We start from the raw sequence: 15,909 nt of genomic DNA on the forward strand, positions 1-15,909 counted from the left end.
GAACCTCCAAGTCCTCTTCATGGTTTGGATGTTTAACTTTCCCCTCAATCATGTAACACATGATTTCATGTGTTAGGGATCTCATAAATCTTTAATTTCATAAATTTAAAAGGATTTCATAATCCTTTCAGTAAATTCATCTTTTGCTTAAACTACTAGTAGAGAGTACTGAGTAATGCAATCCTTTATCCTATGGCACAGCAATCACCTACAAACTTCTTAAAACCAATTTCAGGGCCCCACTCTAGAACAAGGAAACCAGAATCCTTATAGTCTGGGTCCCAGCACTGGTAATACCCTGGTAATACCTTCAGATATTCCACTGCAAGGTATCAATCTAAGGAATATTCATTATGATCAGGTGTACAAAGATGTATTTTAATCTTCACAGAGTCTTTACATACACTTTGAAATTTGTAACAACTATCAGACCACTGGTGTTCTTTCATCCCATTATAACAGCAGGAGTTCACATCAGAATTCTTTAGTTTATGTCAAGTTCCACCCTGACAGATCTACAAGATCATATCCCCTCAAAGTCAGAATTTAAGATTTCACATGAAATTTTAATCTCTTACTCTTTCTCAACAAACAAACATACACAAATAATGTTGTGACTCTCTTAAGGATGTGATAGTGATAATGTGATTCAGTTAGTTTTTTCCATGCAAGGATTTGCAAAGTTGGTTTTGTACCTCAGTGTTATAAGACGGTTGTGGTCAAAGGAGATTCCTTCAGAGAGCTGCTAAAGTGTTATGTTATGTCTACCTTATTCTGCCACAGGGAGATGAGGGGGTTTCCTTCCCCCTTCAATTTAAACTTAATACAGCCCAGACTGTGTCTCCTAGAGTCTATGGAGCCCAAAAATCAATACCAAACACATATCAGGAAAAAACAAATGAGACTTGCCAACTATCTGCTTAACAGAAAGGTTGTCTACTTGAAAGTTACACAGTCATGTCTGACTCTTTGTGATCCCATGGACTGTAGCCTGCCTGGCTCCTCTGTCCATGGAATTCTCCAGGCAAGAGTACTAGAGTGGGTTGCCATTTCCTTTTCCAGGGCATCCTCCTGACCCAAGGATCAAATCCAGCACTGCAGGCAGATTCTTTAGCAACTGAGCCACTAGGGAAGCCAAATTTTTTTTTTAAGACAGGCAAGAGGCCCATGGACAGAGAGGGGTGGCCCCACTTGCCAAGAACGTCTGTCCCTCGTCTGGCACAGCTTAGGCCCAGTCCAGGAGAGTTTGCAGAACAGGCTATCTACTTGGGAACAGCCTAAACACCCCAAAATTTTAAAGAAAAGGATAAATGAGTGTCTCACACACAGAACTAACCCATGGCCACTTTAAACCGGACTTTGCCAGTTTACTTGGGAAAAGGCCTTACCATTAGTAGGGATTCTTAGGCTTGAGCCTGCACGGGAATCACCTGAGAGCTCTTTAACACAGTTTGTTGAGTCCCACTTCTAGAATTCACTTTAGCATGGCTGGGGTGGACCTGAGAATTTGCATAACCAGTCCCCAAGTGATGCCAATGCTGCTGGTCTAGCATTATGCTATGAGAATCACTCAAAGCATATTTCTAAATGTGCTTTATTAAGAGGAAGGCTGGTAGAAACCCTGAAATACAAGGGGGACTCTCCATCAAGATTTCAGTGGAAGAGGGGTTGGAGAACAGAAAAGAGAAGTGCTGAAATGAAATCTCAGTGCTCAAAACAACAATACAACAAAATAACAACAGTAAGTTGACTTCTTATTCGCATGGTGAAGTTAAATCAGCAGGGGTGAGGAGAGGGGTGGGACAGGGGGTGGGGGGGAGGGTGGAGTTAAAATGAAAGGAGGTCCTAGTCTTCAGGCGTTCAAGGATCCAAAATGACCAAACTTTTGCCATCTTCAAGGGGCTTCCAAAGTTTTCCTGGGTGTGACCATCAAACCAGCAGATGAGAAGAGAATGGTGGGTGATATAGGAAACTTTTATGGGGCAGGCCTGGATTTTTATATCATATTCCACTGCTAAGAACTCAGTTGCGTGGCCTCACAGAGATGCACAGGGAATGGAGAACCATAGTTTCTGGCAAGGCATGTCTCAGGGGAGTAAGAATCTCTGGTGGAGATCCAGCGATCTCTGCCACCAAACCCCCTTTCCATTGCAGGCTTCCAGCTTAAAGCAAGTCTGAATCTAGGAAATGTAGTACAGATAATTTACATGGACATTTTAATGATTAAAGTGAATGTTTATAACTAAAAGTGATCAAAGGGCTTCTTAGGGACTGGATAAAAGTTCCTGGATCCATCCAGGATAGGGGTAAGAGGCTGAGACAGTGTTTGTAAGAACAGCCAACAGAAAAAAATGAAACTGCTATATAACTCTGGGGTTCCTCTCTTTAAACATGTTACACTATTCTTTTTTAGAGATTGAGCAAGTTTTTAAGTGAAACAAAGATTTCATAATTTCACATTTATAAAGTCTGATATCCTTTATTATCTATCACTTTTAAAGCAAATGACAAATCTACTTTCCAGGGTTGAAAACCTGCTATCACTGAAGATATCTTCAAAATTCACTGCAACTCTGGAAACAAGGATATTCCACAAATACCTGCACTCTGCTTTTTAAGGTGATCACTCTTAATTAATGTAGGCACACTCATTTACCTATGCTTGCCATAAGGTGAAATTACTGCTGTGACTTCTCACAATTGAGAAAGTTGGAGAATCAAGCTGCTTGCAAGATTTCTAGTTATATCTCTTTTGAGACTCTCTAAAAGTGAATTAACTATGTGTATACCATTCACTGAAGGGGAAAGGAAAAGAAACATCCTTCACGGCCTTTCATTCATTTCATCAATCAGGACACACAAGGCAGCATCTTTCTCTATAATCTGATCTCTCCTATGACCTGAATTTTCTCTTTGTTGTTCATTCTGTCCAGTACAATTGTTGCTGTCATCAGCGTCCATTGGTTCAGTTTTTACTCTCATCCCTGCTTCCGAATGAGGCAAATCATCAGGCAGAGAAGCCAAGCAATTCTGAATCATCTCAATGACTCGTTCGAGATGCTTTTGAAACCTTTCGGCTGTCTCAAGACGTTGACGTTTCTGCACCTCCATCATGACTCTCAAGGTCTCTCTTGCTTGGTGGGGTCGATATTCATTTATGAGATGATGTACATGTACAAAAAGTAGCTTAAGATCTTCTAGCTTCTCTTCTCGTTTTATACTCCCAGGGCTCCTTATCAAGATATCTAAGAGGTCTAAGAAATTAATAAGGATAGACATATTGAGTTTTCTCAGTTCTTTCTTGTGATCAAACTGCATAGGATGAAGTCGTTCAATACCCTGACTTTCTAAAGGGCGGATGATAAGATCATCACACTGGAACTGGTTGCCAAACATCATGTAACTGTCCTTTATTGGAGGTGGAGGCTTGGGAGCGAGGCCTTCCTGAATATTTTCATCTGTATACTCCTTGATGTACTGCATCGGAGGGGGTGGGAGGGCACTCACTTGCTGTGGCTCACCCATTGTGGAAGATCAAGAACCTACAGAAATAAACCATCAAACAAAAAATAAGAGGAAAACAAAACATAACAAACACACACACACACACACACACACACACACACACACACACCAAGAGACCGAAGATTGAGAGTGGAGCTACAAAACAAACCTGTCACATTCGGGGATTAATGACAGAATATTTTCCTTCTTCTCCCATGGCCGTTTGGTGCCCAGGACAAAATGATCTCCCTCATCTCTAAAATTAACATTTACAACAGGGAAAAGCTGCTATCCTTTTCTAATTTGCATTACATACTCAATCATTCAAGTATTTTTCCAGCTCTACTTAACATTTTCATCAGCACAAAAAAGTACCGTAGTATACACAGCTGACCTTCAAAGCTATGGCTTTCCAGTGGTCATGTATGGATGTGAGAGTTGGACTATAAAGAAAGCTGAGCACCGAAGAATTGATGCTTTTGAACTGTGGTGCTGGAGAAGACTCTTGAGAGTCACTTGGACTGCAAGAAGATCCAACCAGATCCAATCCTAAAGGAAATTAGTCCTGAATATTCATTGGAAGGATTGGTGCTGAAGCTGAAACTCCAATACTTTGGCCACCTGATGTGAAGAACTGACTCACTGGAAAAGACCCTGATGCTGGAAAAGATTGAAGATGGGAGGAGAAGGGGACGACAGAGGATGAAATGGTTGGATGGCATCACTGACTTGATGGACATGAGTTTGAGTAAGCTCCGGGAGTTGGTGATGGACTGGGAAGCCTGGCATGCTGCAGTCCACGGGGTCGCAGGGTCAGACACAACTGAGCGACTGAACTGAACTGATAAAGTGGATCACTGGACAACACAGGTTTGAACTTGCAAAGGTCCACTTATATGTGCATTTTTTTCAATAGTAAATACTAGAGTACTACAAGATTTATGGGGCTTCCCTTGTGACTCAGTGATAAAGAATCCACCTGCCAATGCAGGAAATGTGGATTTGATCCCTGGGTCAGGAAGATCTCCTAGGGAGGGAAATGGCAACCCACTCCAATATTCCTGCCTGGGAAATCCCAGAGGAGCATGGCGGGCTAGTCCATGGAGTTGCAAGAGTCAGACATGACTTAGTAAATAACTAAAAACAAGATCCATATGTGGTTAAATCCTCGGATGCAGAACCACAAACATGAAGGAACGGCAGATAAAAATGGTCAATTCTAAGTTATACTCAGATTTTCAACTGTGCAGAGACTGGGCATCCCTAACCTCCCAGTTGTTCATGGGTCAACTATATTTTCATCTATAAGTGAAATAGTCTGGATTCCACACCCCTCACCAGTTATGCCTCATTTCTCTATCCCCTCTGCAGCCAAACTACACATGCTGTCTCTCCATCTCATGTTATAATCACTTTTGTTTTATATTACAGATTGATTTCCAAAAGCAAACACCTGTAACTCTAGGGAACACTGACAAAATTAACACTGCTCTAGTCTAAACAAACTCACATCATCTGAGCTTCTGCGATCCAATTCCACTTCCTTTTTTTCTACAATACACTTTACAATTGTTTATAGATTCACTAACTTTTCTACATCCACTACAGAAGTTTCAAACTCAAATATATTTTCAATAGCCACAAATACCTCTATCTATTCCATTTTAAGCTTAGGTATACGATAAAATGAGAAGATCCTGAGTGCTCATTTAGACTGATCTTACCAGATTTTCAAGATATAATTAGCAATCCAACATCAAAGATAGCAAGTCATATACTGGAGGCAGATTCATACTTGGAATTTCTGAGGTACTAAGGGCAGCTGAGGGACAGTTCTGAGTTTCCACCAACCCACGGTGGTGAACTGGATACTACTGAGAGTCAATAAGGCAGTGGCCATGGGCATGATGAGTTACTCTAACTATATCAAACTACACTTCACTGCTCTACTAGCTTTCTGCTTATCCATTTTTATCACTATCCAATCTGGAATCAACCTCCTTCCTCCACAAATACTCATCACAGTAATCAACAATCACCACATGACCAAATTCAATGGACATTTTTCTAAAGTGATCTTAATATCTCAGCAGCATTTTCTTCCTTTTCAACCCAGTCCCCTTCTACCTCAGCTCCTGTGATCTTACATTTATGTTTTCCTCCTACCTTACTGGAGGCTCCCTCTCAGTCTCCTTTACTGCCCCTCCTTCTCTATCCAAATTTTAATGTTGGCATGCATCAGAGGAGTGCCCTATAGAGTCACAAACTCAAAGGTCAAAGGAAAAAGGCAGGGAACATAAAGAATTACACGTGCAGGTGCAGGGATTAGAGAGAACAGAGCATCTCCAAGCCAGACCTCAAAGCCTCCAGCCTCTAGCATTCACTCATGAATGAAGATTCACTGCACCTTGGTCTTGATTTTTCAAGAAAGGAAAGAAAAATTCAGATTTTTATGGGGAATTTCTCAGTTTTTAAAAATACTAGCAATTAATTCTGGAAACTGTCAAGTACTGTGAGCCAAAAAGAATTTATCTCTAACAACCTCTGTGGTTTGTGTGCCACTAGTTTTAGGCCTCTGTTTTATGCTCTCCCTGGGATGACCTCAGTCAACGGCATAGCTTTTATTAGCATTTCTATCAGTGGTTCTCAACGAGGTGTGATTTTTGCCAGTTCAGTTCAGTCACTCATACGTGTCCGACTCTTTGAGACCCCATGAACCACAGCACACCAGGCCTCCCTGTCCATCACCAGCTCCAGGAGTCCACCCAAACCCGTGTTCATTGAGTCAGTGATGCCATGCAACCATTTCATCCTCTGCATCCTCTTCTGCTCCTGCCCTCAATCTTTCCCAGCATCAGGGTTTTTTCAAATGAGTCAGCTCTTCGCATCAGGTGGCTAAAGTACAGTAGTTTCAGCTTCAACATCAGTCCTTCCCAAGAACACCCAGGACTGATCTCCTTTAGGATGGACTGGTTGGATCTCCTTGCTGTCCAAGGGGCTCTCAAACGTCTTCTCCAACACTACAGTTCAAAAGCATCAATTATTCTGCACTCAGCTTTCTTTACAGTCCAACTCTCACATCCATACCTGACCAGTGGAAAAACCATAGCCTTGACTAGATGGACCTTTGTTGCCAAAGTATTGTCTCTGCTTTTTAATATGCTATCTAGGTTGAACATAACTTTCCTTCCAAGGAGTAAGCGTCTTTTAATTTCATGGCTGCAATCACCATCTGCAGTGATTTTGGAGCCCAGAAAAATAAAGTCAACCACTCTTTCCAATGTTTCTCCATCTATTTCCCATGAAGTGATGGGACCAGATGCCATGATCTTAGCTTTCTGAATGTTAAGTTTTAAGCCAACTTTTTCAGTCTCCTCTTTCACTTTCATCAAGAGGTTTTTTAGTTCCTCTTCACTTTCTGCCATAAGGGTGGTGTCATCTGCACATCTGAGCTTATTGATAGTTCTCCCAGCAATCTTAATTCCAGCTTGTGCTTCTTCCAGCCCAGCGTTTCTCATGATGTACTCTGCATATAAGTTAAATAAGCAGGGTGACAATATACAGCCTTGACGTACTCCTTTTCCTATTTGGAACCAGTCTGTTGTTCCACGTCCAGTTCTAACTGTTGCTTTCTGACCTGCATACAGGTTTCTCAAGAGGCAGGTCAGGTGGTCTGGTATTCCCATCTCTTTAAGAATTTTCCAGTTTTTGTGATCCACAGAGTCAAAGGCTTTGGCATAGCCAATAAAGCAGAAATAGATGTTTTTCTGGAACTCTCTTGTTTTTTCAATGATACAGTGGATGTTGGCAATATGTCTCTGGTTCCTCTGCCTTTTCTAAAGCCAGCTTGAACATCTGGAAGTTCGCAGTTCACATATTGCTGAAGCCTGGCTTGGAGAATTTTGAGCATTACTTTAATGGTGTGTGAGATGAGTGCAACTGTGCAGTAGTTTGAGCATGCTTTTTGGCATTGCCTTTCTTTGGGACTGGAATGAAAACTGACCTTTTCCAGTCCTGTGGCCACTGCTGAGTTTTCCAAATTCGCTGGCATATTGAGTGCAACACTTTCACAGCATCATCTTCCAGGATTTGAAAGAGTTCACCTGGAATTCCATCACCTCCACCAGCTTTGTTCATAGTGATGCTTCCTAAGGCCCATTTGACTTCACATTCCAGGATGCCTGGCTCTAGGTGAGGGATCACACCATCGTGAATACCTGGGTCATGAAATCTTTCTGAACAGTTCTTCTGTGTATTCTTGCCACCTCTTCTTCATATCTTCTGCTTCTGTTAGGTCCATACCATTTCTGTCCTTTATGGAGCCCATCTTTGCATGAAATGTTCCCTTGGTATGTCTAATTTTCTTGAAGAGACCTCTAGTCTTTCCCATTCTATTGTTTTCCTCTATTTCTTTGCCTTGATCACTGAGGAAGGCTTTCTTATCTCTCCTTGCTATTCTTTGGAACTCTGCATTCAAATGGGTATATCTTTCCTTTTCTCCTTTGCTTTTCACTTCTCTTCACAGCTATTTGTAAGGCCTCCTCAGACAGCCATTTTGCTTTTTTGCATTTCTTTGTCTTGGGGATGGTCTGAATTCCTATCTCTTGTACAATGTCACGAACCTCTGTCCACAGTTCATCAGGCATTCTGGCTATCAGATCTAGTCCCTTAAAACTATTTCTCACTTCTACTTTATAATCACAAGGGATTTGATTTAGGTCATACCTGAATGGTCTAGTGGTTTTCCCCACTTTCTTCAATTTCAATCTGAATTTAGCAATAAGGAGTTCATGATCTGAGCCACAGTCAGCTCCAACCAGAAGGCATATAGCAAGGTCTGGAGACACTTAGTTGTCACAACTTGGAAAAGGGGTGTTACTGGCTTCTAATGGGGAGAGGATGGGAATGCTGTAAACATATGATGCACCAGCCAGTCCCCCACCACAAACAATTATCCTGTCTGAAGTGTCAATATATTTTGCCAAAGTGGAGAAATCTTGTTCTGTATTTTCAGTCTTGGGTTTATTTTTTTTTAACTTAAGTATACTTGATTTACAATATTGTGTTAGTTTCAAGTATACAGCAAAGTTATTCATTTTTTTTCAGATTATATCCCATTATATGTTATTATAAGATGATGAATATAACTTGCTGTGCTTTACACCAAATCCTTGCTGCTTATTTATTGTATGTATAAGACTTTGTTAATCTCATACTCCTAATTTACCCCTCTTTCTCCCTCTCCCCTTTGGCAACCAAAAGTTTGTTTTCTATGTCTGTGAGTCTATTTCTATTTTTTTTAATATATTCATTTGTATTATTTTTAGATTTCACATATAAGTGGTATCATATAATATTTGTCTTTCTCTTGATTCATGAGTTTCTATCTCCAGTCCAGACTGCCTCTGGGCTCTCTGTGGATACTTCATAGGGCATTCAAACCAAAAAAAAAAAAATTTTGATTTCATCTACAATACATACTCTAAATCTGCTCCTCTCATAGCTTCTAAAGCTTCTAATCTTTCCTATCTCAGTAAAATGTCCCCATTTTCCACCTAGTATTCCAGGCCAGAAACCTAAAGTTTATCTTAATGCTCCTTTTTTAACAACCTCCTCTCCTCACCATCACTGCCAAGTCCTGAGATCCCCCAGAGAAGGAAACGGCAACCTACTCCAGTATTCTTGCCTGGAAAATTCATGGACAGAGGAACCTGGCAGGCTGCAGTTCATGGGGTTGCAAAAGAGCTGGACTCAACCGAGCATGCACACAGGCACCCTGATTCCAAACCCTTGCTATCTCAAATTCATCAGTTCTGACCAAGACACCACTCCCTCTTACCTGGAACACAATGGCTTCGCAGGGATCTTTTTGTTTCCACTACAGTTCATCTATATAATAGCCAGCCTAATTCTCACACCACATTCCCTTTTACTTATATCCTAGCAATACTGTCTTCAAGTATTCTCATATAATTCTTTATACCAACCTCTTCTGTCTCTGGGTCTTTTCATGTGATTTTCTTCCTGCTTCAGGCACTAGCTTAAAAATGTCACTTCTAAAGATACAACTTATCTGATTATTCATCAAAAGCAGACCCTGTCTTCCCCCTTTTATTCTCTTCATCAGATCTGATTTGTGTCCCCAACCAGACTATAAACTCTATGAAGGGAAGGACTATGACTATCACAGTTCTGACTGGGTTCAAAACCATGCACATAAGCTTCATAAGTATTTGTTGGTAGCTCCCTTCATTTCACAAGAGCTTCAAATCAAAGGGAATTTGAAAGCAGGTACAAACATCTTTAATGTGTATTTACTCCTTCAAGTATTTAGTGTTTGTCTAAAATATGACAACAATGATTATGATGACAGGTAATACTTGAGTGCATACTATGTGCCAGGGGCTGTTCTAAACTTCTCTCATGGTTGTGAGAAATCTGAGAAAAGAAAGGTGAGCTTTCCATTTCAGGGATGAGATCACTATGGCTCAGAAAGGTTGATCCACTTGTGTAAAGGAAGTAGCCAGAGCCAAAAAATCTTAAACACTACACCATACTATCTTTCCAAGATAAATAAAAAACCACTGCTTCCATCCGAGTGTTCCTTACAATCTATCAAGGAAAACAGACAAAAAATAACTAACTGTACGTTTTAAAGGTACTACAAAAGACCAACAGATCTGACTACCAAAAATAAATCTAAAAATTCCATATGGGAAAATACATCAGAAGCAAAATTAAAAGATAATCCTATTTTTCTAGAAAAAGAATGTTTGCAAGCTAACAGGGGTAAATACTAGAAATTTAATTACGATTTTTTTAAAACATATTTTCTGATTCCATCCCTATGAGAAGAAAAGCACTATGACTTCATATTGCCTTTTATTCATAACTCTACCTCTAGCACCTTAAGCAATGGCTAGAAGGTGCTAAATCCTCAATAAGGATCCACTGAGGTTTTTTTTTAAACCTGTATCTTAAAAAAAAAAAAATAGAAAAATAGGCAAAAGATAAAGAAAATGCAAATGCTGAATAAAACCAGGAAAATAATCAGAATAATACACTGCTAAAAGCAAATTTTTAAAAGAATCCTTTTTGAAATAATCCCATTCACCACTGCAACAAAAAGAGTAAAATATCTAGGAATAAACTTACCTAAGGAGACTAAAAGATCTTTATACAGAAAACTATAAGACAATGATGAAAGAAATTAAAGATGACATAAATAGATGAAGAGCTATATCATGTTCTTTGATTGGAACAATCAATATTGTGAACATGACTATATTACGCAAAGCAATCTACAGATTCAACACAATCCCTATCAAATTACCAACATTTTTCACAGAACCAGAACAAAAAATTTTACAGTTTGTGTATGGAAACACAGAAGACCCTGACTAGTCAGAGCAATCTTGAGGAAAAAAAAAAATGGAGGAATCAACCCTCCTGAATTCAGACTATACCACAAAGCTATAGTATTCAACAGTATGGTACTGGCACAAAAACAGAAATACAGATCAAAGAAACAAGAAAAAAAGCTCAGAGATAAACCCTCGCACCTTATTTGGTGCCTTATCTTTGACAAAGGAGGCAAGAAAACGTAAGAGAAAAGACGGCCTCTTCCATAGGTGGTGCTGGGGAAACCGGACAGTTAGCTACATGTAAAAGAATGAAGTTAGAACACTTCCTAACACCATACACAAAAATAAATTCAAAATGGATTAAAGACCTACACATAAAGTCAGAAACTGTAAAACTATTAGAGTAAAACATAGGCAAAACACCCACTGACTTGAATTACAGCAAGATCCTCTTTGACCCACCTCCCAGAGTAATGAAAATTAAAAAAAAAAAAAAAAAAGTAAACAAATGGGACCTAATTAAACTTAAAAGCTTTTGCATAGCAAAGGAAACTATATACAAGGTGAAAAGACAACCCTCAGAATGGGAGAAAATAATTCAAATGAAACAACTGACAAAGGATTAATTTCCAAAATATACAGGCAGCTCATGCAGCTCAACACCAGAAAAACAAACAACCCAAAGAGTGGGCAGAAGACCTAAACAGACATTTCTCCAAAGAAGACATACAGATGGCCAACAAACACATAAAAAGATGCTCAACATCACTCATTATTAGAAATGCAAATCAAAACTATAATGAGGTATCACCTCATACCAATTAGAATGGCCATCATTTAAAAATCAACTAACAATAAATGCTGGAAAGCCTGTGAAGAAAAGGGAATCCTCCTGCACTGTTGGTGGGAATACAAACTGATACAGACACTCTACATAACAGTATGATTCCTTAAAAAAATTCCTTAAAAAAACTAGGAACAGAACAGCCATATAACCCAACAATCCCACTACTGGGCAAATATCCTGAGAAAACCATAACTGAAAGAGACACAAGTACCCCAATGTTCATTGCAGCACTTTTTACAATAGCTAGGACAATGAAACAACCTAGATGTCCACTGGACAGAGGACTGGATAAGGAAGGTGTGGTACATATACAAAATGGAATATTACTCAGCTATAAAAAGGAACACATATGAGTCAGTTCTAATGAGATGGATAAACCTAAAATCTATTATTGGAGAAGGAAATGGCAACCCACTCCAGTACTCTTGCCTGGAAAATCCCATGGATAGAAAAGCCTAGTAGGCTACAGTCCATGGGGTCGCAAAGAGTCGGACACTACTGTATTTATAGCAGCAGGAAAGCCTATTATACAGTGAAGTCAGAAAGTCAAATATTGTATATTAATGCATGCGTATGGAATATAGAAAGATGGTACTGATGAACCTATTTGCAGGGCAGCAATGGAGACAAAGGCATAGAGATCAGACTTGTGGACACAGTGGGGGAAGGAGAGGGAGGGACAAACTGAGATAACAGCATGGAAACATGTACATTACAATATGTAAATGCACCATATAGATAGCAAGTGGGAATCTGCTGTGTGACACAGGGAGCTCAACCTAGTGACAACCTACAGGGGTCGGATGGGGTGGGAGATGGGAGGGGACTTCTGGAGGGAAGGGACTTATACATACCTGTGACTGATTCATGTTGATATATGGCAGAGGTCAACACAATATTATAAAGCAATTATCTTCCAATTAAAAAAAGAGAAAAAAAGGCAAAAAATCCCCACATATATGTAAAATAGCTAATGAGAAGTTGCTGTATAACATGGGGAGCTCAAATCTGATACTCTGTGACAACCTAGAAGTGTGAGATGGGGTGGGGGTGGGGTGGGGGGAAGGTTCAAGGGAAAGGGGATATATGTATACTTACGGCTGATTCACAGTTGCCAATAAAGCAATTATCCTTCAATTAAAAATAAATTTTAAAAGAGGATCCTTTCCATCTAAGATTATCAAGATTTCAAATAGTCCATCACTTAACAAATAGAACACTTTCTATGTGGCAGGTGCTGAATTCCAGCACAGGTCACACTCTATCTTTCAGCTTCTTCAGAGTGGTTATGCCAATTTTACAAGCAAGCTCTTAGCTACTCTGGCCCTGCAGGGAAGTCTTCTGCGGTGGAAAACATCCATTCCCCTGAGGTCCCACAAAACACCATCACAGCCACGATAATAACACTCTAAGGTGGCAAGCCAGTATCACCAAGAGAATATAGAGAATTCTCATACACAACTGATAAGAAACAAATATGCTTACTTGGAATTTAATGTGACAGTATCAAACACTGTAATGCTGATATTCTTTGACCCAACAATCCTTTTCATTATTTTATTTTATATTGGAGTATATCTGATTAACAACACTGTTGTTGTTGTTCAGTCGCTAAGTTGTGTCCAGCTCTTTGCGATCCCACGAACTGCAGCACCTCAGGCCTCCCTGTCCTTCACTATCTCCCGGAGTTGGCTCAAATTCATTTCCATTCAATCAGTGATGCTATTTAATCATCTCATCTTCTGCCACCCCCTTCTCCTCTTGCCCTCAATCTTTCCCAGCATCAGGGTCTTTTCCAATAAGTCAACTCTTTGCATCAAGTAGCCAAAGTATTGGAGCTTCAGCATCAGTCCTTCCAATGAATATTTAGTGTTGATTTCCTTCAGGACTGACTAGTGAACCCACAATTCTATTTCTACAAATTTATCCTACAAAAATATTGGTACAAGTACACAAATCTGTGTATCAGGATATTTAATGCAGTACTGTTTGAAAAGAGCACAAAAAGCTGGAAATAGTCCCTACCTTCATCCATACCTTCACCCATATGAGGGCTGGGATAAAATATCTATATATACACAATATGGCCACTAAGAAAAAAGGCGTGAAAGTACATGAAATGGAGGGTTATAAATACTGTGTACTGTTTCATTTGTTTACAACACACTTATGATAGTTGCAAATAGTTATAACCAATGTTTTAAAATTTTCAAAAATTCACACTTTTCAGCTTATGAATAATATTCCATATTCTTCAGATTCTCCAAATATTAACATTTTCCCTCATCTGCCTTATTGGTCTCTCATCTCTATCTAAAATACTTCAGTGGGTATCTCCCAAAAAAGAATGTGTCCTCGTGTAACCACATGATTACCAAAATCGGAGAATTAGCAATCTGGTACTTCAAAATAAATTTCATACTGCCTAGATTTCACCCCTTCAAGCCTTTTCAGATGGGAATTCCTGTTTTGTGCTTCCCAGCACCTTGTGTAATCCTCTACTTAAACTGCCAATCCCCAAAGGGCAACTAAGTGACAGATATCATTGTTTTATACCCTCTTTTACTTAAGCTTCAAATTAATTCTATGAGTTAAATACTACTATCAATTTCATTTTAGAGATGAGGGTCCCAAGTCTGTCTCACCAAGAAGTGTCTGCAACCAGATCAAAGGGCCAGGAAATGGCACAGCAGGAATTCTCAACCTTGGTTGTTATGGTTGCACAGCACAAGCTCCTTTAAATCAGTAAACAATGAAGCATCTGACAGAACAAAAGGAAACTGATATACAGCAGAAATCATGTTTATTTATACCACTTCTCCAGGCTAAACTTGTCAAAAGGCAACGGAGGTTTTTCATAAGACACGCGCCAGGCATCATAGCTGATTATCAGACTCAAGATCCACCTTCTAGTGTTTGTTCCATTCTGACGGATTTAACCAAAAAAAGAAAGGTATTCTAGGGTCTTATCTCCAGACGTTCGACTCGTTTGTCAACTGTGAATGGAGCTGCTGGAATGTTGTTTTTAAAACCTCCCAGAAGATCTAATGAATGACGCGTGGGACAAGGCCGGAGAGAGGCCAGAAGAGGTGGCGAGGCCACACAGCTCGGCAAACCAGCGGTGCGGGCCTAGAACTCAGGTGTGCCAAGCTCCGGCCGGGCGCGGCCTCCCCACCGGAGGAAGCCTAGAGCCCGCCGCGCAAAGGTACCTTCCCACGGGAGGCCAACCACCCCACCCACCCCTGACCCCGGCTCCGCGAGCTGCGGGGAAGGTCGCGCTCTCTGAGGGACGCCGGAGAGGAAAGCAGGCGAACGTACTCGGCACCAGGCCTCCACGGACTCCCAGCCCTCCCAAAGGAAGCCGCGGGGTCCGGGAAAAAAAAATGTACGAGAAACTGAGGCCCAAGCCGTCGCCGCCCACTTACTTCAGCTCTGGGCTTACACCAGCAGACGCCTTCTCCACCTCAAGCCGAAATCCAACTTCCGGCCTCCACTTCCAGGAAGAAGCCACTGATGCTGTCCTTTGATTGGCTGGAAAGAGCTGTCCTTTAACTGAGGCTCTAGTCCCGCCTCCGTGACGGTTGGCTCACCATTTCGGCGGCGCATACTCCCTTTCCGCAGCCACCCCTCTACCCCTACCTTCCCTCTGGCACCTCCCACCCTTCCGTGATTCGGCAGCAGCCACAGGGTTTGGGGTCGCTGAGGATGTGTGTTATGAATAAAAGCAACTACTCTTTGCTTTCTTTTTCTGTTTTCCTGAATATTCACTGGAAAGACAAATGCTGAAGCTGGAGCTCCAATACTTTGGCCACCTGATGTGAAGAACTGACGCATTGGAAAAAAGCCTGATGCTGGGAAAGATTGAATGCAGGAGGAGAAGGGGGTAGCAGAGGAGGAGATGGTTGGATGACATCACCGACTCAAAGGACATGAGTTTAAGCAAGCTCCTGGAGTTGGTGAAGGACAGGAAGGCCTGGCTTGTTGCAACCCATGGGGTCGCAAAGAGACACAACTGAGCGACTGAACAACAACTATTTAATGTCAAAATCAAGTCAGTATTTGGATACTAATTATCTGAGGATCCAGTAAAGTCCACCCCTTTGTGACTGGCTGTTTCAGTCAGTCTGATATTGGATGTTTCTATTAATCATCTTTTAATCTATAGTTTCCTTCCTCTACCTCAATCTCCCCCAC

At 40.7% G+C, this 15,909-nt stretch overlaps 1 protein-coding gene across 1 annotated transcript; it reads right to left on the reverse strand.

The window, feature by feature from the left end:
• Positions 1–357: 357 nt before the first annotated feature.
• Positions 358–15,207, reverse strand: MED7 (mediator complex subunit 7). The gene is made up of 2 exons (XM_065918992.1): positions 15,141–15,207; positions 358–3,542 (listed from the first exon to the last, which is right to left on the reverse strand). Exon 2 carries the CDS (start codon positions 3,523–3,525, stop codon positions 2,824–2,826), a length of 702 nt encoding a protein of 233 aa, XP_065775064.1. The 5' UTR covers positions 3,526–3,542; positions 15,141–15,207; the 3' UTR covers positions 358–2,823.
• Between the last annotated feature and the right edge of the window lie 702 nt (positions 15,208–15,909).

This window comes from Muntiacus reevesi, chromosome 1, assembly GCF_963930625.1.
Source record: "Muntiacus reevesi chromosome 1, mMunRee1.1, whole genome shotgun sequence".
In the NCBI taxonomy this organism is placed as follows: domain Eukaryota; kingdom Metazoa; phylum Chordata; class Mammalia; order Artiodactyla; family Cervidae; genus Muntiacus; species Muntiacus reevesi.

Excerpts from the sequence above, each read along its gene's own strand:
- MED7 (XM_065918992.1), bottom strand. The coding sequence starts at position 3,525 with ATGGGTGAGCCACAGCAAGTGAGTGCCCTCCCACCCCCTCCGATGCAG.